We start from the raw sequence: 24,249 nt of genomic DNA, 5'->3' as shown, positions 1-24,249 counted from the left end.
TTTGCCAGAAGCGGCTTAGTCATGCTGGCTACATGACCCGGAAGCTGTATGCCTGCTCCCTCGGCCAATAAAGTGAGATGAGTGCCGCAACCCTAGAGTTGGCCACGACTGGACCTAATGGTCAGGGGTCCCTTTACCTTTACCTTACCCCTCATTAGTTTTAAGAGCATAAGCCCATTAGAGATGTCCTGCTGGATCAGGCCAATGGCCAATGTAGTCCAGAATCCTGTTCTTATAGTGGCCAACTATGGAAAGCCTGCAAGCAGGAATTGAGCACAACAGCAATCTCCCCATGTGGTTCCCATTAACTGGGATTCACAGGCAGTGGCAGCTAGTATTGGCTGTGGAATGGGAATGAAGCAGGCTTACTTTTCGACTTGCTTGTGGACCAAAAAGAAGCAGGATGTAGCTTGAAGGCGTTATAGATTTTGTGGAAGAGTTGCAAGAGAACGAAATGGAAAGGCGAAGGGTGCTCTAATATTTCCTCCTCCTTACAGTATAACATACAAATATAATTATGTATGTGTGTGTGTATGTATGTATGTATACTCAAATACCCTGGGGAAAATACAAAATACATGAACCACTGGAATTTTGCTGTTTGCTGCGAATAGAAGACCCTTGCCCTTGCTTATTTGCTCCTCTCAACTATCACTGTGCAACATGTTTTAGTATCATTTTCAACAAAGATAAATAAGTCAAATGGTGGAGGGCAGCCTTTGGTTTTATAGGATTTTAATAATTCAGTCTTGATGTAATTGTCATGCAAATCAGCTTCTGGATAGTATCCATCCACAGACTTGCGGATTTGTCAAGTGGTCCTAAATCATTTCCAGCTGTATAAAGAATACCTGGATATTCTTTGCTAACATATGTCATCCCAGACTAATCTTTATAATGACATACAGAAGCCTCGTTGTAAAGAAGCCCGATTGTCTCTTGCTCCATCAGCACGGTGGTACATCCGAGTGCTATTATAGATCAAAGCAGAGCCTGACAATGTAAGGCTGGCAGCATTTTGTAAACATCATCCAAACCAAGTGCTTCATTTTTATTAGTCTCCTGAAGGGCTATTTTTAAAAGTCGTGAAACTGCTTGCTCCTCGTGCTAAATTATTGCGCTCCCTGAAAAGTATGCGAGGGCACAGCGAGCGGCGATGCGAGCCGAGCGTGTTAACTTCTGGATATCACAACAGTCGTTTGTGAAGATACATTGATTCAGTGAGCTGCCATATCAGGTTGAGTTGAAATTGTTGCCATGATTTAATCTGTTTAAAGGCAAGAACAAATTCTATGGTCGGTTTTTGAGGGAGGCCGGAGGAAGCTGTATAAAGTCCTTTGGGCGAGTGGGAAGGGGAATTTCACTTCATCTTTTCAAGCGGAGCTATTCAGTCTTAGGAAAGTAACCTTATAAATTCAGCTCATACTTTGTAATTCATCCAGGTGCTTAGAAATCCTAAAATAAGACTCTGGGCACACTGATATATGTTCCATTGGTATTCTGCGCTTCTTTCCTTTAGGATGCAAATTCCGTTTGTCCACACATGGCAGCCTATTGAGATTTCTCTGAATGTGATGCTCCACTGAAAGAAGCTTTACTAAAGCCCATGCCTTATTTCACTCACCATTATTCTTGCTGTATGTTCATAGCTGTCTGTCTTCAGCTGTTTTTAAAGTACTTACTCCGTTAACCCTCTCATGATTGCACTTTGTGTGACTTCTGACTGAATATTCCCCTTCATTAGGTGCGCTGTGATTTATATAGCAAGATTTATTTCACCTCAAAGACGGAACAGAACAGCTGAAGAAGAAAGTTATAATGTCCTTGAGGAAAATTCTGGCTCTTAGTAAGATTAAAATAAAAGAATACATTTCAAAATTGTCCTGCATCCCAGTGCAGTTCTTTTGCACAATGTAAATCATCATTGCTTGAAATTCATAGAGCCCTTTTCTTTTATAGATCATTGGGGCTTGAATGAAATTCATACCACTTGGAATGTCTCTTTATCACTATCCCACCTAATTGAAAATACAGTATATTCCAGCATTGATGCTGTTGTAGGCTTCTAGATATGCCCTTTGGTGAAAAGTATACAAGGCTTTTCTTGGATCAGGCTTTGTGGTATAATATTTTTACAGGGCCAAGCAAGCCAAGTGACAATTTCAGCTATGCCAAGGAAGCAGAATTTGCCCCGGGATCCCTTTCAGCATTAGAGGACAGTTTGGGAACATCACAAGGGATTGTGGGCACACCCACCTGGTCACACGTGTTGATGTTTAGGGCAGTAGAAAAGTTTTGGGGTGGTTCTGTGGCTCAACAGTGATTTAAATAATAGGTAATAGGCCTCAGCTTTTATGGCCCACTCCCATTTATGTTTAGTGATGGTAGGACTTGGTTAACCAGGATCCCTGGATAGCCATAGCTGCATTTATTACAAGCAGTGAAACTAACTTTGGAGATGTTAGCTCAGTGAAAGGGTGCTTGGGTTGCATTACGTAATTCTGTATTGCAAAAAGTGCCTGCTGGTCCTCAGAAATAAACCTTTCAGAAGTAGATGTGGACCAAAAGGGGCTGAAGAGGAAGGTCCTTGTCTCTGGAACATTGCATTGCTCTTATCTTAGTAGCTTTCTGCTATTATCTAAAGACACGTGCAGGTTGCATCTTGATATTAAAGGGTTGCATGTTCATGGGCAACAGCCGAACGACCTGGTAACAATTTTGTTGCAATGAGTACTGCACATAGGGAAGGAAATGGGGGTAATTTCCCTCTCTCATTTCTCTTTCTTCAGATACCTCATTAGAGTCCTAATGAGATCTTAAAAGGGGAAGTACTGAGGGAGGAAGCTTTATTAGAAGCAAGGAACAAAGGATATATGTATCCCTTTGCGACATGATTTTAAGAGGGCAATGGCATAGAAGAGCAGGGACGTGAGGGAGCATACCTCCAGTACTTTTTTCATTGCAGGAGTGATTATGTCACTTGCAGGAGCACTAGTTGCCAGTGCTGAAAACTTGTGACTTTCATTCATTTACCCGGCAAAAGCCTCTTCCGCACTATTTTAAAAGACCTAAAGGTTTATTGGTTCTTTACTTTTAGAAAGTAGCATTTTTAGTCCCTCTTTGGTGGTGTAGTCATGGAAGTTGTCACCATGAGCTCCTGCACTTCAAAATTTACCGCTGGCCCAGTGTGCGGAGAAATCCATTCAGGTGGGAGTAAATAGGCAGCAATAGGTTGGCATAATAGAATTCTGGCCTTTTGCCTGCTTCCTTCCCTGAACATGCATAGTCAAGAGCCTGCTTCCAAATCTTTTTTATGACAGAGGACCTGAGTGAGTCAGGCATGTACTGCGCCTATGCCCAGTTGTGTTTTAGCTGTGGGTAGAGGAAGGTAGCTTCCATTGCATTTCTGACTATTTTTATTTATATCACCCTCTTACACGTTGGTGGTGCTGTTTTCCCTACACGAGAATTGGCACTCACACCTGTACAGTGGAGGGATGATCACACTGGCCAATGGTCGGTTAGACTATAGGGCAACTTCTTGTGTTATGTGAACCTGTGGGTCTCTTAACTGCGGTTTAAGAGAAGTCCCCTATTAGGATTGCACTGTCTCTGTGAGGAGTGTGAATCTGGTGCCTGTGTGGCATTGCTTTGGCATGTGCGCCATTTTGTAATCCATGTACAGATGTTCTTTGACAGAGGCACCTGAGCAACACTTGGTTTGGGGCCTGAGATTTTTCTATTCTTGCTATCAAATTCAATAAAAGCTTTGTGCAAATATTCATTGCCAAAAAATAAAAAAATGGCTTGTGCACATTATTGTTCTGTAACATAAACCTTATTCTTAAGGAGCAATAACTCAATACATTTATGAAATTATTCTTGGCATGATAGTTACATTTGGAAATTTACATTAAGGAAGCAGACCCATTTTTCCTAATTTCTAAAAAAGATTCATAAGTAAATCCCTCTGCTTCTTCCTCCCGCAGCACATATTTGACACAGGTGTGTCTACATTATACATGGGATAGAGTTTTGACTTATTAGAGTTCATTTTTTTAGCAGACATTTGAAAATCCCATTCTCTAAAACAGCTGTCTGTTGTAGGCCCTAGGTGTTTTCTTAATCTTTCATCTTTTATAAATATTAAATTACGTTAGAAAAATAAGCCTTAAGCATTACAAATTAAGTATGCCGAAATTTAATATTCACAACGATAATTCAAAATATGAATAGCAAAGTTGGTAGTGGAGGGGAAGACTCCCTGATCCTTAAGTCCAGTGTTACACAATTTAATCTCCTAAAGTGTGGATGGATGGATGGGTGGGTGGGAAATAGGTGCGGGACTTCAAACTACAATAGAAGAGTATGGAATTATAGGCAATCTTTTGCTCAGATAAAATAATTTTGGGACATTATATCTAGCAGTGTAATCACTTCAAGGTGTTATAAACAATTAACTGCAAATAGTTATGTTACTTTTTTACATATAGCAATTTATTTTGATAGAAATAGCAAAAGTGGCAAAATATATTCAGTGAAGAGAAGGTAGAGAATGGTCTATTAGCTTATGTAAATTGTATGCAACTATGCGTTCTCTTTCATTTTCTTTCTTTCTTTCTTTCTTTCTTTCTTTCTTTCTTTCTTGGCAATGCGAAAGTGCCTAGGCAATGAAAGCATCCGTTTTCTGCTTTAAACTAGTTAATGTCGATGGCTATGTAGAAATTGGGAGGAACTCTGGTTAAGAATTTCAAGATATGGTTTGTTGAAAGAAGCCAGGATCATGCTATTGTTTGTGATCCTGGTTGTTACTGAAATTAGTAAACACATGGTTTAAATGAAGCTGAGTTTGCTCCATTTTGTTTTTAAACCGGAAGTTGCTGCACTGGAGGCAGAGAGCAAGGAGCATTTGAGCCGCCTTCTTACCTTCTTGCTTGCTCACGTTTCTGGAAGAGGAATAAAAACTTGGATTCATATTATTGTTCTAAGGTACTTTAATCACCGAGTAATAATTTACAGAACAATCCACATCGCAGCTGCTGCCCAGCAATGTGTGATGAAGCAGCAGAGCCGCCATCACATCTGTAGCCCAGAAAGAAGATATGGGGCAGGCAGATTGCTGTGACAGCCTAGTTTGGGCCCAGTGCCATCAAATGACAGCTGTGGGGTTGGCTTGGGATCCAGTGGGATCCAAGAACAAAGCTTTGTACAGCTTGTGGTTTGTCTAGAGTGAAACAAACAGCAAGCCTGGCTTCAGATATAAGATAAAGTCAAACCATGGCTTTGCTTCGGGTAGTTGCAGCAACAGTAGAGCAGGGGAGAAGCTAAGAATTTACTCTGAGTACCCACACTCTCCTGCTTTCATGTTTAACCATGGTTTTGGCTTAGTGTTGTTACATGCGAACTGGCCTCTGTCTTTCAAACTATGGCATTATGCATTGTATTAAAATTTGGCAGACAAAATCACATTTCTTAAGCTCCCTCTCAGCTGGAAAGGCTGAATCCTTAGCTCTTTCTAGTCACAGTTCAAGGACATACAGTAGATGACTTGAGTATGTAAGTGCCTGAAAAACCTTTCAAGATAAGTTAAGTGGTTTTGCCGCAGAATCGTTTGCGTTTGATGCCTAGTTTTTCTCCAGTCAAGTCATATTTTCATAAATACTACACTTGTGTTTTTAAATATACAGAATGAGAAATTCTCTTTGTAAGTTGCCTTGTGTTTTCATATAATATGAATTAGTTGCTCATGGAACAAATGGTAAAAATTACTGTTTGGTGTACAGCTATGGCTGGACCTACAGTGGTACCTCGGTTTATGAACTTAATCCGTTCTGGAAGTCTGTTCTTAAACCGAAACCGTTCTTAAACCGAGACACTCTTTCCCTAATGAGGCCTCCTGCTGCCGGTGCCCTCCCACTGTTCAGATTCCATTCTTAGACCAAGGTAAAGTTCTCAAACCAGGACACTACTTCCGGTTTTGTGGAATTCGTAAACCAAATCGTTTGTAAACAGGACTGTTCTTAAACCGAGGCACCACTGTATATTGACCTTTCTTTCTATGAAGGAAAATGATACCAATGTATTTAAGAAATGGGTTTGTACACACAACGAACTGTAATTATATATATATTTTTTGTCCATTTGAACATTAGGAATAATTAATGGATCGTCATTTATGCTTGACATCAGTGATATCCTAATTAAGACAAGTGTCCAAGAAAAAAGCAGAACTCTGGTTGGACCTGTTTGCTGCTCTGTCGCTGTAGAAGCCAAATGGTGTAAACACAGTGGTAATCCTGGTCCAGAGCTGTCAGTTCCAGAAGTCTATGTTGATGTGAGAGGTGGACTGATGCAGGTTCGTATATGTTCAATTCTTACCTCAGCCATGTATTCTTAAGGGGACCTCACACTCTGCTCCCCATTCCTTTGCTATATTGGGGGTAAAAGTGACTTCCTTTGCAAGATTGTTGGTGCGTGGGTTGTTTGTTTCTTTATATAGTGCCATCTGTTGTAGGTGGTGCTTTACAAAGAATGAGAAAGCAAATCCATGTGCCAATGAGTTTACAATCTAAGAATAGTCACAAGAGAAATAAACAGAGGGCAATAAACCTCTCCCTCTGTTGATCCCCAGTACCTGATTTTTAGAGGCCTGCTCCCTATGAACCTGGAGGCAGCATATAGTCATCATGGCATATAGCCATGGGATGCAAAGTAAAACAGAAGAATATGATTTGCTGGGATTATTATACACAGTACGACTGATTTAAGGATTACTGAAAGAATTTACGTGATGAGCTTTGAACACCAGAAAAATAATTACATTTCTGTAATGCCTTCTGTCCTCTTGCTCCTCATCTTTAGAGTCCCCTGAAGCAAATTGCAGGTGCTGGTCAACTGTATATGACCTTGATAAATTGGCCATGTTCTCTGTCTCATATGGAAGCCACGTTTACAGCAGGTTTTCTTATTACACCACCCTAATTCCCACAGGCATCTGGGCGGCCACTGTGAGAACAGGATGCTGGACCAGAAAGACCTTTGGTCTGATCCAACAGGCTCTTCCTGAATTCTTAATCTTATTCCTTTCAATTTCCTTTTCTTACCCACCATTTCTAAAAAGTCGCCAATGACAGCAACCATACCCCTAGGCCAGACCCCACTATCCTCCTGTAGATTTACCTGTGCAATCTAAGCCACATAGTGTCATGTACAGAGCAGGGGTGCCTACTTGAATAATATATTTCACAAAACAGCAGAGGTATTACTACTATGGTGTAAGTTTTCCTGAATTCCCCAAAATCCCATCTTCTTCCTTTTTTGTACATAGCAGAGGATCAGCTTGCCCCTACTCACCTTCCCCAAACATATACCACAAGGAAGATCCCAGTGTCTTCTCTGTATCTGTATTCCATTAAGTTGATTGACAAAAGGCTATGCCCATTTTATTTTTCTTCTTCTCTGGGGGTTCTCTGATTAATTTTAAAGGGTATTACATCCCATCATAGACCTCTGTCTCTTTTTACTTGACCTCTGCTTTGTGCAGAGGAGCAAAGCCAAGAATCCTGTCTTTTCTGCTTGCTACTACTGGAGGGTATAAGTTTTATTTTTCTTTGATTTAAGGAAGTTCACTGTGAGCTGTCATAAGAAACCCTGCTGCTAGTTCCTTGCACTCAAAATCTTTGCCACTATAAATAGCTTCTGCTTTTTTAAATATTTCAGGGCCAGGGTCTAAACTTCTAAACCCTTCAAGATGCTCGAGCCTGTTTATCTGATAAGTCTGGAGAATTCCTAGAATAAACTTGCTAGCAATTAAGCTGGCTTCATGAATGGCTGAACACAAAGTGCTTAAATGTTGCTAAATTTAGCTTTCTTTTTATAAGGTTTTTTGGGGACAAGAGCATTTGAACTGCTTACTTCTTCTGCATGAACTTCTGCAAAGTTACCTTGACCAAGAAGGCAAGATGCACGGGCAGAGCACCGATCAAGCACATTTGGTGCAGAGGAGTCCTACAGACAGGAGCCAGAGTTCTAAAACAGAGCATACGTCAGACGACCTGCGAACAGGCCTGTTTCAATACATACAAGATACAGGTACAAATAGCATTTTGAAAACGCACATCAATAACAAAATAATTTCAGTAGTAGGCTATTAAGGATCACTTTCCTTTAACAGCATTTTTTTGGTAATTAAAGAAGCATCTGGTAGAAAACTACCTTTTGATTTCTTTCCATTTTACTATGACCTTTTAAAACTCAGGGAAACTGCTTTTTTATTTTCCCTCTGTTTGATCCTAAGAGATTTGTTTTTAACTGTTTTGGTCTCATAAACCAGCATGCTCCCTTTTTAGAAATTATATAACCAATTACAGCTTTTCCCCTCCTAATTTGATAGATGCACAGAAACTACCCAGTGCCTATGAAGTTGTGTTTTACAATGAAACAGAGGATAACCCAGGAATGATGTTATGGAGATACCCAGAACCCAGAGTGCTCACGCTTGTGAGAATCACTCCTGTTCCCTTTAACACCACTGAAGATCCTGATATCAGTACTGCAGACCTGGGAGATGTTCTTCAGGTGGGTAGGGTTTTTGTTATTTTGGAAAGTATATTTTCACAGTGCTGGTGGGAGGTCATTTATTATATATATTTTAACACGTCTCTGGTTTATAAGGGTACAAGGGACTTAGGATGAGTGAAACTGTTGATTCTCGATTGCTTAAAGTTTACTTTAAGCTTCTGATTTGAATAGACCTGAGAAAATAATAAGAAAAACTCTAGCTCTCTACAGACATAATGTTACAGGGATCACATACTTCCCACCCCATGGCCTGGACCAGATTTGTTATTCAACCTGCTTACAATTAACCTAGAGACAATCCTAAACACCTGTGCAGAATCCTGGATTAAAGCCTGAGTTCCAAAGGGGTGCATGCTAACAAATATTAGTGTATTTATTTCATCTGTTCATACATATGAAATATTTCCATGGAGATTGGGGGGTCCACATAGATCCACCGTTGTCACTCTGCTTAGGGTCTTTTGGGGCCATCAGCCTATCTAGACAGGAAAAACCTGGCTGCAGTAATCTATGCTCTGGAAACCTCATGAATGGGTTAGTGCAAGACTGTTTGGAAACTGCAGCTAGTGCAGAATGCAGCTGCTGATCGTTGCAGACGTGAAGCAGGCTAATCATATAACATCAATTCTGCCACAGCTTCACAGGCTACTTGTATGTTTCCAAACCAAGTCAAAGCCCTAAGCTTTGGAAACCAATTCAAAGCCCTAATATATTGGAGCCCAGTATCTTTTGGAGCCTCTCACCCTTGGACCCTTTGGTCTTTGTCTGAGGCCCACCTCCAAATGCCCCCTCTGAGGAAGGTTCAGTGGATGACAAGGGCTCTTTCAGTTGTGGAAAGCTCTTCCCAGTGAGGTTCACTTACACTATCATTAACATCCTTTCGGCATCAGGTAGAAATATATCTCTTCTCCCAGGCATTTGATGGATTACTATGTCTTTGCTGCTGTTTTATTGAGTCTTTTCTGTGAGTTGGCATCTGTCTGTCTTCAGAGACAATGGAGTGCGCCTCTGGGTGTGTGGTCAAACTGCTGTGTTAGCAGCACTGAAGTTACCTCCCCGGGGCAAGCCTGGGCCCTGTGTATAGCAGTCTTGGCCTGCCCAAATTTCTTGTATGGCTTTTATTGTATTGTTTTTTCCCCTTTAATGTTATGCTTTATTCTCTTACAATTTTGTAAGTCACTTAGAGACTCATTGTAAGTCACTTAGAGCATCAAACAACTGATAAATTGAAATAGTAATCACAATAGTAGCCTTTCCTGAGAGGTCCAGGGTTGTCCCCATTTCAGCAAGGACAAAGAAGCCCATGCTCCTCCAGTATTAGGTGGGCTGTCTTAGCAAGAAGCAAGGAACTGCTATGGAGAATATCAGTTTTTATTTGTTCTCACACAGGCAACTCCATGTATGACATGGCTGGACCCAGATTTGGGGTGGGATCTGTTCAGAATGTTGCAAATGAAATATAAAAACCAGAAACCATTTTAAAATTTATTTTGCTTGTTGTCCAATGTAGGTTTAACATTAAAGTTGCAAGCTTAGGCTGCAACTTCGTCACATGACATGTAAATTGCTTTTGTTGGTCCCAAGTCAGTTCTCTCCAGCTAGACTATCTTTGAGTTTTTATATTTGAAATGGCTAGAACTTTTTCTCCCTTTTTGGGGGACTGTTCATTTTAACAAATGTCAGGAACACTTTGATTTAGCCAGATTTCATCAATTCGAAAAAGTGTCTGTTACGAAGAAGAAAAAAGCAAAACATTGTATGGTTATCTGAAGAGCATAAAAGTTTTGCTGAGACTCAGTAGAGGGAAAACCTAGTTAATCAGCCCAAACTTTGGAAGTAAATGCAAGAATCCAGCAATATTTGTTTTCTTTTTTATATTTGATTCCAGCAATATGTATAATACAGAACAGTAGGGTAGTTCCTTACCTTGAAGAGCTTAAGGTCTAAAATTCAACACAGGGGAATCTAGAGGAAGGGGAGGGGAAAGGAAACTTGGTAAACAAAAGTTAAATGTGTCAGAGCTATAAAATAAAGAGCTTGGATCCCAATGTGGTTTTGCATGAGCAGAAAATGATCTACCATTTCCCACCCTTCCACAGTATAAATCCATGCTGTTTTGAAAGTTACCTGATCTCAAGTGGTTTGAGGGGGGTGGTGTAGAATGGAAAGCCCCACTGGATCTTCAGGTCCAACCAAATAGGTGCTACATTTCATTATATGTATCGCTGGAATTTTTAGGTGTAAATGAATGGATCACGTGTAGGACAGATTTATTGTCTAAGTGCATCAATAAGCCTGTGCTTGTCTAAAGTATTCCTGCACTAAGAGTTTATGAGTTTGGTATTTTCAACACTATGTTACCCTATAAATAGACAGCTTTTCAAATACTTAGTTGCTCCTTAAAACAGTGGCTAAAGGAAGTATGGGCTTTAGAGCAATTGGCTTGAGATTTACTATAAGTCATAACTTCAGGAAATATTTGACATGGCAGTCAACAGGAAAGTAATTATGATCAACGTCAAAGGCATTAATTTTTCCTTTTAACAGAAAATGCCTCATATTTGGCTGATTCCATTTCCTTTTTGTTTTGCATTCCCCATTGAGACTGCAAGGTTGAGCTGGCATTTGAGAGGCTGGGAAAAGGGCTTTTTGGAAAACCACAATTTTTACTGATGTTTGACTCATTTCTCAAATTTCAGAAGCAAGTATTTGGGAAATCCAAATAATTTGGGCATGACAAGGTAGTGAGTTAAGTTCATAGCATTAGCAAGGGAAGATACAAAAGTTCTGCTACAATTATTGACAGCAAAGACTAACACTAGCCTGTTCTAAATGCTAGTTATAGCAAACTGGTCAAACAGATTTTTTTTGACTATGTAATCTCTTTCTCTTGGCATTTTAATTGGTAAATAAAATGACCACAGCTTCTTATAGGTAAATGAAATGAACACAGCTTTTTCGATCTTAAGGGTGTGATCCCATGGCCTTTGGGTGGGTATCTCAGGGGCCATAGAATATATCAGGTCTCCCTCTTCAGTATCCAAGAAGGAGCTCTGGTGTCACCTTAAAAACCTCCTAACACCCCTGCACAACTGCTGTCAGATCTCCAGTGTCACTGGGCCCCTGAAGGGGGTACTCTGTGGGAAGAGTGAGAATTGCTTGGATCCAAGACCTTCTCAGTCCCCTAATGCCCCCCCCCCGACAGTGATTTCCCTCCTACAGTATTGTTCCCAATGGGGGTAGGGGGTGGTAAGAGTGACCTCCAAGCCCAACAAAGCTTAGGGTATGGATGTTAAAACAGCCTTCATTTCTCACCAACATAACCACCTTAGGACTGCGGCCTACATTTCGTCTGCTGCAAGGTTCCCAAGCTCTGATGTCCGAACATCAAGATGTTTTCTTAGATGACTTTGTGATTTTTTTCCATACATGGAGATGGAATGCAGGCAGTATTTGTATGTCTGTGGGAGCTCTCAAGCTTGCAAGCAACTGCCGCATCAGAGTATCTGCCAATTAGAGCTATGTGCTTGAAGCCCCTGTGGTTATATCTTGAATGCTATCATTTTAGCCTCAAAGCGCTAAAATTACAATTTAGCAGCACTGTTATTGCTGGGTGCAATCCCAGAACCACTAGTTAAAGGATCTCTGGTAACAGGGCTGGGAAAGAGGAAACTCTTGCCTGATATGATGGAGAACTGCTGCCTGTCTACTAGGCTAGATGGAGAAATGGACTGATTTGCTATAGAGCAATTTATAGAGATAAAATATCCATACAGAGAGTCCACAAAGCACTACTGCTGTCTGACCTCAAGCCATTATGTATCCATTTGTCTTTCTTAAAGTGCCTTTCTTATTTGTTTGCACAGTACGTGATGTTCTCTTCCCCAAAGTTAGTTGAGAGCTAAATAAACAAGCAAATGCCTACTAGCATGTTGAATCTACATTTCAAGGTGATATGTAGAGTACCTATGAAAGCAGTTCAGTATGAGATGTGCTTCCATAGCTCTATATGAAACATAGCTCTGCATCCATTGGTTGCAAAGCCAAGCAGTACATATTAAGAGCAGAATATTTGTACAATGCCTTTCTGTCTGTCTTTGCAGTCAAACTTTTAAGTGACCTCCAAGGGTATTTGTACAACAAAAGACAGGAGAGGCATTCCTCATATGAAATTGGTTTGAGTCTTATCAGCATATTATCATATATATATATATATATATATATATATATATATATATGCACACATGTTTCATGCATTGTTCTCTCTGTGTTTTCATGAAACCAATATTTTAAATATCTGTTTGTTTGTTTCCTTTTTAATGAGAATAAATCCAGTCTTTGTAGCACATTGCAGTCCACAGCACACCTGCATTTGCTCTAAAACCTAGTAGCTTGATGAATTGATAAGATAAGCTGGCCACATGCTTTCCCTAAAAATAAAGGAATGCCGCATATTTCTTCATAAAGGTTAAAAAAGTATTTCTCAGGGCTCTTGAATTACCATATTCTGATACCAAGGGAAAATAAAACCTCAGCTTAGAGTCTTGTTTGTACTTAGAGGGCTTTCCGGACAGGAAGGCAATCTTGATGCAATGCAGCAAAGCCACAATACCAGTGGGGCATTACAGGTGAAAAGTGTGCAGCTGTACCCTGTACCACAATGTATTACAACTGTACAGTGGAATATTTCCTGAACAAAAATAGGGCTTGGTTAACTTTGTTTCCCAAGAGTAGATCACATTAAAATGTTATAAAATCATGATTTCCTGCATTTGAATACTTGTGGTTTCTCAACTGGTTCCAATATTACAAAGGGGGTTTTATGGCTTCTATTAGTTGAAGATGTATAGAAGCCTCTTTCTAAAGTCATCTAAAAGGCGGGGAGATAATGTAAAAAGAGAACTATATTTTCCCCCCATGCAAACATGACTTCTCTGGCATTTCAACTATATAACTGAGTGTCTATGGTTTATTTTATAGAACATAATATGTACTCAGGTGTAGTGGAATGGGTATAGAGTATATACTAGCTGCTTGATGCATGTAACGGTCATGACTTGGAAGCAAAATGCAGGTGGTGGTGGTTGTTTTATTTTAATTTTTAACATTAGAGGAGAACATTTTTAACATTAGAGTTTATTTAAGGCAGAGGTCCTGTTCTTAATTATATGTGAACAACTCCCACTGAAGCCAAGGTCACCAAGGCGTCTAGTTTGTAGGAACATATCATGTCTTCCATTGGGTCACGTCACCTCCATATCTAGAATAAAGAAATGCATGACAATATATAGTTTTACATGTTTTTTTTTTCATTGAGTCTCAGAATTTGTTGGAGAAATTTAGTGGCTTTGCATTGTGTCATAAATTATGCTGAGTGCGCTCTCTCTCTCTCTCTCTCTCTCTCTCTCTCAACCAAACATGCATATTCAAGGATTAAAGAGTAAAGCTTTCAGATAAGAGACAGACAGTCATGGAACTAGGCACCTCTCATTTTACAAATTAATCACTGACTGTGAGGTATGTTAGTTGAACTCAAGTGATGTTCAGGTGGCGCATTCACTTGAGGAAAATACTGTGGATTTTTTAAAAAGAACATTGGCTTCTAGGGGACACACAAAATGACACATATGAAATGTAGATCAAATAGTTTTCTTTACATTTGTGTACGTGTGTGTGTGTATGTGAAAGGGAGAGAGAAATGTATAAGGGAAATGGCAATAAACGAGGGGTGGGGTGGACATTCTGATATATTGATTACTAGCAGCTTTTTCTTTTCAGGAAGAAGCTTGGGTTAAAACAAAATTGTAGTTTGACTTCTTGCAGATAATACTTTCCCCTGCTTCTTTTATTTAGATGGCTTTGGTAAAAAGTTAGAGTTCACTCACGAACAAATGTGTATATTTTCTGTCTACTCTAATATGTATGCTTTGTTGTACAGTAGTTATTTCTGGAATAGGAATCCCTAAGGAAAGCAGGAAACAAGTTGTGAATTAGGAACTTCTGAAATGAATTGCCTGAGCCCTGCATTACCCTGCTTCCCCCCCCTGCCACTTCCATATATGCACTGCTCTCTTCCCTTTGTCCCCTCAGTCCCCACCTGACACTTATCCACCCACCCTGCATTCTTCCACTATGCAGCATCCATAGGGCACCCCACTCTCCTCCCCCAGTCTCTTCTGTAGCAGCCTGATCCCTGTACTGCACACCCCCATTTTCTCCTCCCCATCCCACTTTCCCCCAAGCCGTGAAAGCTGTCCCTTCTTCATTCAGTTTTTTCGGGCCTCAAACCCCTAAATTCAGCCGTCAGTTCAAGAGGCATGACGGGGAAGTGAAGCTGGCCAGCAGCTGGAGGCCAAAGCTTTCCTTTGCAGTGCAGGTGACAACTGGAAATACACTATGGCTGATGATATCAAAAGCTGTGAAGAGATGCAGCAAAATAAAAAGGGTCTCAGACCTCCTATTCTCCTAGCCTCTATCAGGATGACCAAACTCAGGCACTGAGGGATCATCCACACCAAAGGTGGCTTGTTTAGCATTCCAGGGAGCTACATACAGTCAGCTTACTTAGACTTTAGCATCCACTGTCCTCTCATGCAAGAGCATGTAGGCTTCAGTAGCAGCTTCTTGGCCCACCTTTGTAGTAGGAGACCAAGTCATTGTTGTCATTGCCCTGCCCTGCCTTTGACTACTTCTGTTCAGCTTCATTCATAAACTTGGGTCCCATGCAACACATGGAGAACTGAGGTGTGTGAAATTCAGAGAGCTGCTCTGTTCTGGCTGTGTGTGTGTGTGTGTGTGTGTGTGTGTGTGTGTGTTATTGGCACTATGCCAGGGTACTTTCCTTGCTTTTATTGTGGAAATGGTAGGAGCAATATCCCAGGAGGTGAGCATTATTTGAAATGTAGGTAGAGTATTAATCATTTTGAAGACAAAAGGAATACAATTTTATTTTTCTTATGGGACACTTTCTAGTGCAACTAATATCCTCACTTCCCTTGCCCATGAGTCATTTTGTGCGATATACTTGATATCCAAGTTTCAAACTATTATTTTTGGCAGCTGCTACTGCACAAAGCAGTCATCTTCCTTTATATTTACCAAGCTGGGCCATTAGTAATAACCCCCATCCACCCACAAGGACAAATAATGTGATATGCTTAGAAATGTAGAGTTTAAATCAGTTTAAATTGCCAAATCCAGTTTCCAAAGCTCTGAGCCACTGTAAACCCCATGCATTTCAGTGGGACTTTCCTCCTTGCTAGGCCTTTGGGTGTCAGGCTATAAATCACTCTTAAATATTTCACACTGCAAAGTTTGATATTTTTCCGACTCCCAGAATCTAACTAGCATTCCTAAAGGGGATCACTAAAGGATGAATGTGCAGTTTTTATTTTATAGCATATTACATTTTCACTGTATCTTGTATATTTGTTAACATATGAGGGCTTTTATGTTTCACACATATTAAAATTAAAGATTATGTGAAAATAAATATTTGCTTTGCTTTTTTAATAGCGGTGTGTTTGGGTTGGTGTTTTTTTTTAAGGCCTTCTTCTAGTTAACCTTCCATAAAGACATTAGAAGAGCTCTGCTGGAACAGACTAAAGTCTCATCTAGTTCAGCATTCTGTTCTCAGCTGGGGCGCCAGGTCCAGAAGACCAAGCCCTTTTGCACCCCCCTATATTTTCAGAGTTGGGCTTCCCCACCATCCCAAAAGTGCAGAGGTGAATAACAGAGCTGACCATGTTACAGCCGTGGAGGGGAATGAGGGTTGAAGCAGCAGCTTCCAGCTAGTGGCAACATCAGGAGGAGGAGCTACCAGCCATTGAAGCTGTGCAGATGCAGCGTTTGGCTCTAACCCAGCTCCTCCCAATGTCTTGACATCATGCGTGTGATATTGGCCCCCCAATCGCCCTTTGGTTTTCACAGTGGCTAACTAGACGCTTATGGGAAGCCCAAAAGCAGAGCCTGAGTGCAGTAGCAGTCTGCCCAATTGTTATTTGACTGATTTCCCGTGTGTGTAATCACATGAGCTTGAGAGTAGGAAGCTTAAAGGTAAAGGTACCCCTGACCGTTAGGTCCAGTCATGGACGACTCTGGGGTTGCGGCGCTCATCTCGCTCTGTAGGCCGAAGGAGCCGGCATTTGTCTGCAGGCAGCTTCCAGGTCATGTGGCCAGCATGACTAAGCTGCTTCTGGCGAACCAGAGCGGCGCATGGAAACGCCGTTTACCTTCACATCGGAGCAGTACCTATTTATCTACTTGCGCTTTTTGGCATGCTTTTGAACTGCTAGGTGGGCAGGAGCTGGGACTGAGCAATGGGAGCTCATCCTGATGGAGGGATTTGAACTGCCGACCTTCTGATCAGCAAGCCCTAGGCTCTGTGGTTTAGACCACAGCGCCACCTGTGTCCCAGTAGGAAGCTTAGCCTGTACTTTTTCACTGGCCTCCAATCTTCCAGTCAAGTAATCAAAATTTTACAATTTATTAATTTATAGTGTTTAGGGGGAGGGGATCCCCTGCAAATCTATAACAATATTGGATCACTTGGTGAAATATTTGGTGGGTGATATTTGCCCTTTCCATAGGATTGAATATGTAGAGCTTAACAGGACTCTGTTTTGCCACTTCCCTTGCTTAATAGTAATTTGAAATTGGTGAGTTTTGGAGTTTAGTGTTGTCAATATGTTCTACTTTTCATAATCTGAATTGGTAGTAGCTGTGACATTTCTAAACTGGTGCTTAGATACAGTAGGGGGCTGTACAGCAGTTAACAAGATGATGCTGTATCTAGATAAGAACAAACTTTTGATGGTTGGTTTCCACTGTGGCTTAAGAGAGGTGGAATATCCTTTCTTGGATGGATCACACCCTTTCTGAAAAGGGCCCAAGTGGATAATTAGCTGCTTACTGTTATAGTTTCTGATCACTAACATATGTACATTGGGAAATAATACTTTCTGTCTCCAACTGTATTTATACTATACAGAAAATTTAAGTCACTTAATCAATGTCGTAGGAAAATATATTCTTGATGCATGGTGGAATTCACAATTAAGTTGTGTTTTAGAGTGTTTAATATCTGTTCAGAATGTGTTTTTGTGTGATCCTGGAGTGTTTGTACAAATTGTAGTAACTGGAGATGTATCCTAACCCCATTGAATTGAATAAAAACCTATATCAATGCCAGCTATATTAACATGAAACTTCTAAAAGAAATCTGTTAAGGATATCACTGAATAGATATCTTGGCTATTTACCATTAAAATTAAAATAAACCAGTAGTGTAGCTACAAACGCATGTTTTTATATTTGTCAAGAAATGTCAAGCAACTAAGATTTGTTTGCTAACTTTACAGATTCCCTGCAGTTTGGAATACTGGGATGAGCTCCAGAAGTCATTTGTTGCTTTCAGAGAATTCAGCCTATCAGAAAGCAAAGTTTGTGAGCTGCCACTGCCTAATATCAACTTAATGGTTGACCAAAAAGAGCTTGTAGCCTCAGATCTTTGGAGGATTGTCCTGAACAGCAGCCAGAATGCAGGGGATGACCAAAGGTAATCAAAACTGCAGTTGTTTGATGGAAATGCATAACTTCTGGTATCAGGTCACAGAAGTAGGTCACCAAAGCAAAGAAAGCCATTGACTCTTCCCACAATATATTATTTGTGGCAAGAAAGCTTGCTAGCCTGACAGTTGACTAATACACCAAACACTTCAGTATGCCGGTTTGCAAGACTAGAAGAATGCTAAAATCTGCATGGTCAAAACACATAACTGGGCAAAGATTTCCAAAATACCAATTTAGACATAGAATCATAGAATTGTAGAGTTGGAAGCAACCCTTAGAATCATCTAATCCAAACCACTGCAATGAGAGCCAGTGTGGTGTAGTGGTTAAGAGCGGTAGACTCGTAATCTGGGGAACCGGGTTCGCGTCTCCACAGCTGCTGGGTGACCTTGGGCTAGTCACACTTCTCTGAAGTCTCTCAGCCCCACTCACCTCACAGAGTGTTTGTTGTGGGGGAGGAAGGGAAAGGAGAATGTTAGCCGCTTTGAGACTCCTTCTGGTAGTGATAAAGCGAGATATCAGATCCAAACTCTTCAATGCAGGAATATGCAACTGTCCCATATGGGGACTGAACCTCATAACAGAGCAGCCACACAGAAAACACCCCTGATAAATACCTGTCCAACCTAATTACTGTGTTTCTGGTACTTATTTGTTTGCTTGCTTGTTATAATTTAATCTTGTTCTTTTTCCAGTGACTTCAGGGTTCTTCCCCCCCCCCCTTCCTGCTTTTATCCCCAAAACAACTTGGTTAGTCTGAAAGCACAGGCTCATCCTACGTGCCCTAAGGAGGATTTAAACCCAGGTCTCCCCAGGCTTGGCTGACATTTTAACCACTACACCACATTGGATCTTAGAATGGACACAGGAACACAGAAGTTTTTTTTAATTATTAATCTCTCCCACTGTAGTGTCATGAATACCTTTAAAGTCCTAAATGTATCGGGCACAGGATACATTAGGGGCTGCCACCTCCTGTACCAGCCTACCTGTGTCCTTTTCTGTGTCCTGACTATGGCAACAAAGGTCTTTTCAGTGGTTGCACTGAAATTATATTATTCTTTGCTCCACAAGGCTTGATTGATCCTCCCTTATGCTGTTGTTTTGTGAAATGGTGAATACGTTTTAATTCCAGCATACCCTTGTTTTACTGTTGTTGTTGTTGTTGTTTAGTCGTTTAGTCGTCTCCGACTCTTCGTGACCCCAGTAGGTAATTTTCTGTTCTATGCCTTTATTTTATTTGCTGAATCTCTCTCTCTCTGTAGGTGTGTCATATTTTTACTTCTATAAAATATTGTACTTTCTAAATGTTTCTAAGTGTAAGCCTCCTTGAATGGTGTGTAGAAGGGGGGATATAAATCATTACATATAAGTAAATATACATACATACATACATACATACATACATACATATCTATTCATCCATCCACACATTCTCACACAAAAAATAACAAAGCAGTTGAATTAGGAGAGTGGAGTTTGCATATTTTTTGTCGTGTGTGTGTGTGTGTGTGTGTGTGTGTGAATAATTCAGGGAAGAAAACGGATAACAAATCAATAAAAAGTATTAAACATCTGGTTTCCATTGATCATACTAGGTTGAAATGATTTCTTGATGTTAATTGTGAAGGAATGCATTTTCATCACTGAGAAGTTAAGTGTTTCAGACAAGGTTAATTCCTCTGAATGTGGGACCTTCGCAAAATTACCTTCGTGGTCAGCTTAGTACCACAGAAATGTGAACTCTGTGAGAATTGAGCAAAAAGGTTGTGGAATTCAGTAGTGCTCCCCCAACCCCTTGCCCTTATCAAAGCAGTTAGAATTGCAGTCACAATTCTTGTTCATTTGGGATTTATCACTGTGCCTGAGATTTCATTAAAAAGTGTTATCTGAAAGGGTTTTTTGACAGTGATAGCCCTGCTATAATTTCTTATTTCTATGTGGAATATTATGATGTGGAAAATATTCATTGTTCCCTAAATTGAAAAATAAAAGCATAAATGTTTACTTCCATTGACAAAAGAATAATATGACTCAGAAGGTACATTTGAGGCTTTAGGAGATGGTGCTGGATAAGTATAGGGACTCTGGAGTGTGACTATAATTTTAGTCCCTAAACAGCTATACTGGTGTTTGTAATGTAAGAAAGCCAGTGTGATTTAACCAGCAAGAAGACAGGCTGATAAATAGTAAGGGAGGGGAGCAGCGAGGAAACTGAGGGTAGCCTCTGCATGAGGTGGAGGGGGTGGGATTTCATTGTAGCTCTGGGGAGAGGGGTTTTAAGTTAGACTTGCTTAGAACTACGAAAAGAGAGATGCATGTGGTTTTGCTAACTTAAAATTGGAAAGAGGAAATGCTGCGTATCAATTTATCAGGTTAGCTGTATTATACTTGCAGGCCTAGGAATTAGGAAGCCAGTTACGGGTATTCTTTTATGCCTTCGCAAAGTGTCAAAAATTTCCTCTTGCCTCTCCATATATGCTTTGATATATTTTGAAGTCCCCCAGTACTGTAGCCCTCCATATGGTTATTGAACTGCAACTTGAATCTTCACTGAGCATTGGCCATGTTAATGAAAGTTGAATTGTAACAGCATCTGGAGGGCCACAGACTCCCCATCCCTGACCTAGCACAAGTAAAAGGTAAATACGTATGCCCTAAGACAAAGATAATTAGATACTGGGTCTACCATTTAGATGCCACTCCTGCTGGTAGTCAGCCACTAATGCTATTCCTCTGGGTTTTCTTTCTACTGTCAAAAGTAAACTAGCTCCAAGGGGAGCTCAGCTACTGGGCTTTGCACTGTGAAAGTTCATCCTCTCCTACTCTCTGCAGTTGAAAGGAAAGGGTTGGTTAAGGTAGCATTCACACCATTTAAAGCATTTGTATGCTACTTTCATAGTCATGGCATCCTCCAAAGAACCCACAAAACCCAAATTTATGGGTAGTATGAGTGCTTTTAAGTTTATGGTGTCAATGTGACCCAGGTTTTACCAGACCTTTTTTCATTTTGCCCCTAAAAGCCAAAAGGTTTCTAAGATGCCACATAGCATATCAATAACCCTACCTCTGTCTGTCCTTATGCATAAATGCCCTTGTATGGCATTGCTCTTCTTTATTGTATACTGTAATGGTGTTCCAGTTGTGCACATCCTTGGCAGTCCTAAGGCGCTGTGGTCTAAAACACTGAGCCTCTTGGGCTTGCCGATCGGAAAGTCAGCGATTCGAATCCGCGCGACGGGGTGAGCTTCTGTTGCTCTGTCCCAGCTTCTGCCAACCTAGCAGTTTGAAAGCACACCAGTGCAAGTAGATAAATAGATATCGCTGTGGCGGGAAGGTAAACAGCATTTTCATGCTCTCTGGCACTCGTCACAGTGTCCCATTGTGCCAGAACTGCACATACTGGCCACATGACCTGGAAAGCTGTCTGTGGACAAATGCCGGCTCTCTCGGCCTGAAGCGAAATGAGCGCCTGAAGTGAGATGAGCGCCTTTGACTGGACTTAACTGTCCAGGAGTCATTTACCTTTACCTTATCCTTGCTTTTATTAAGTCACAAATTTAAATCTCCAAACAAAAAGAACAGGGATGATTGCTACCAATTAGAATGAATTAATATGTGTGTGTATGTCACACCATGATGTTAACCTATGTAACAGATGATGGTGTTGAACTCCAACTCCCATCAGCCTCAGCCAGCATTGTTAATTGTGAGCATTGATAGGATTTGTAGTCCAAAAACATCTGGAGAGCCACAGGTTAGCTACCCCTGCTATATAACATTTACAGTGGAATCCTATACCTGACTACTTAGAAATAAGCCCCATTGAGGGGATTTGTGGATGTTTGAAAATGATTGCTGAATAATTTTTGGAAGCATTTCATGGCACTGCAAATAGTTACTGAGAGGCAATGTAATGGGATAGTATGTTAATGGTAAAATTACAGCTTTAGATTTCTATCTTAAAATGTAGGTCTTTCCACATTTGGGGAAGTCATTTTTAGAGGACAATTTAAGTGCAAATGGGAAGGAGAGCAGTATTGCTTGAGAAGTGTGCAGTGCGTTTCTACTTAAGTGATAGGCTCTGGTTACATTTTTAAAACTCCTGTATTGTGGTGTTGAAATAAATGTTCAGACATTTATGAAAAAGTGTTTAATAATTGCTGAAAGGTTGTTTCCCTCACCCTTTTCTCCTCAAGAGTACTTTCCTTGTTCAGATATGCTAGCATTTTAGAAAACTTTGCAAACTCTTCCCTAGAAATGATGCGTGCACCAGTTGTGTTGCTGTGGTTATCCAAAATAATCACGGTCTGCTCAGTGTTTGTGCCCCCAAACACAGCATTGCAAATGGTCAAATCCCATGATAAGCACCAGAATATATTGAAATAATACACTCGCATGTTTGGTTTTGTTTTTGCCACAGCTCCGAAAGTGAATCGGGCTCTCAAAGTGCTTGTGATCAGCTTGTAACTCCTCCTGCCCTAGCAGCCTGTACCAGGGTGGACTCTTGTTTTACCCCTTGGTTTGTGCCTGCCCTTGGCGTTTCAATTCAGTTTGCTCATTTGGAACTTCACCTTTGCCACCATCTGGATCAGTTGGGCACAGGTACGTGTAGTACACTCACAAGAAGAAAACCGTAACTGTTGTTTTTACATTTCCTCATCATCACCCCACCTGCTTTATATTTGCAGTTTCTTGGTTCCTGGAACCATATGCTCAGATAACTTGCAACCATTTATCGGAAGCAAGAATGCGTAGGAAAGAGTGTTTTGGGATCCAGTATCTGCAGAAGGTGCTGTTGCCTTTTCGAAGTCCTGGCTAATGGTCACAAGTGCCCCCTTCACTTTATTTTGGGCCATCTGATAGAACAAATTCAGCCACTTGCCAGCATACTTGCACTGATGCTGGAAGTTTTTACATCCACCTTTATCAAAGAAATTATGAAGCAAACTCCAAGCAATGGAAGCTCATTTGTTACTCTAAAAAGAAGGGGAAGGGGAGTCCCATCTGTTTTTGTTCAGTAACTATGTGCTGCTGTGTTAATGTCAAATTTATTCCAAGAAATTTCGTTAGATTGTCTGATATCAAATAATGCTTTCCAGGAAAGATGAGCAAATAACTAAGCACACTTCAAAAATTGGGTTTCTTACTGAACTTGTTGAGCCTTTTAAAAAGAAAAACACAGCCTAACAGCTAAATATTGGAAAAACAAGTTTTGCTAACGTTAATATGTACAGTCTTGAATATAGTAATGTATGCCTTCTTCCCCTTATCAGTTGTGCACGCACTTCCATATTTTTGACTTTTCAAATGGTAAATAATAAAAAGGCAGAAGCTGCTTGAACCAAATGCAGTTCCTGTCAGTATTTAAATTTTCCTTTTTCAGAAAGAACTTTCCTTAGGCAGCTATTATCATTGTATTCTCTGCTTGTTTATTCATAGTGGGACAATTAAATATCCAAAGCTGTGGTTACTTCAGACTTGCTATAGGGCAGATAATTTCTAGGATGTTGGCTTTCTGCAAGTTAAAATCCCATTATTCTGGATTGGTGACATCCATTTACTTAAAATAGCATCTACATTTTTAAAATACTGTATGATTTCATTTACCTAGGATAGTTCTGTTTCCTTTCTACTTTGCTAATTGTAGATATTTTTCTGTGTCCCTTATGTGTTCACCAGATGTTGAGGCCATTACTGTTAATAATTACATTTTTTCTCCAAAGTGCACATCAGCGCTGTATCGAAACAGATAATCATATGAGTTTATCTGCATTAATCTCTAAATGCTAATTTGGTCTCCAGTTTTTACTTTCCAACATCTTTTGTTGGCTCTGATCTATAGTACATATTTTTATTACTATTGGGCTAATTCTTGATTAGCTCAATTTGTTGTGTAGGGGAATTATTTCTGCTGATTCTGTTATTGTTGTCATTGTAATTGCAATGATAGTTAGGGATAACTAGTGTTTCTACTTAGTGTGGGGCCTTAGTGTACTAAATTTTGCCCAACACAAAAAAGACTTCATTGTATTACATTTATATCCCACCTTTTTCCATTGTGGAACTCAAAGGAGTTGTATGTGGGATTCCCAGGCT

At 40.4% G+C, this 24,249-nt stretch overlaps 2 protein-coding genes across 6 annotated transcripts in view; both read left to right on the top strand.

Moving 5' to 3' along the window:
* The window catches only part of POLR2K (RNA polymerase II, I and III subunit K), a 245,521-nt gene that overhangs the window by 51,258 nt on the left and 170,014 nt on the right, over positions 1-24,249 (top strand). The window lies entirely within an intron of this gene.
* The window catches only part of VPS13B (vacuolar protein sorting 13 homolog B), a 357,420-nt gene that overhangs the window by 275,877 nt on the left and 57,294 nt on the right, over positions 1-24,249 (top strand). For all 5 annotated transcript variants that reach the window (XM_081873883.1, XM_081873885.1, XM_081873882.1 and 2 more), the window contains exons 37-41: positions 6,153-6,355; positions 7,881-8,091; positions 8,393-8,577; positions 17,940-18,136; positions 22,574-22,755. In XM_081873883.1, coding sequence (XP_081730009.1) covers positions 6,153-6,355; positions 7,881-8,091; positions 8,393-8,577; positions 17,940-18,136; positions 22,574-22,755 — 978 coding nt within the window. The remainder of the gene's footprint in view (positions 1-6,152; positions 6,356-7,880; positions 8,092-8,392; positions 8,578-17,939; positions 18,137-22,573; positions 22,756-24,249) is intronic.

The sequence above is a fragment of the Podarcis erhardii genome (assembly GCF_964252035.2).
Source record: "Podarcis erhardii genome assembly, chromosome: 8".
NCBI lineage: Eukaryota > Metazoa > Chordata > Lepidosauria > Squamata > Lacertidae > Podarcis > Podarcis erhardii.
This window is presented reverse-complemented; position numbering and strand designations above follow the sequence as displayed.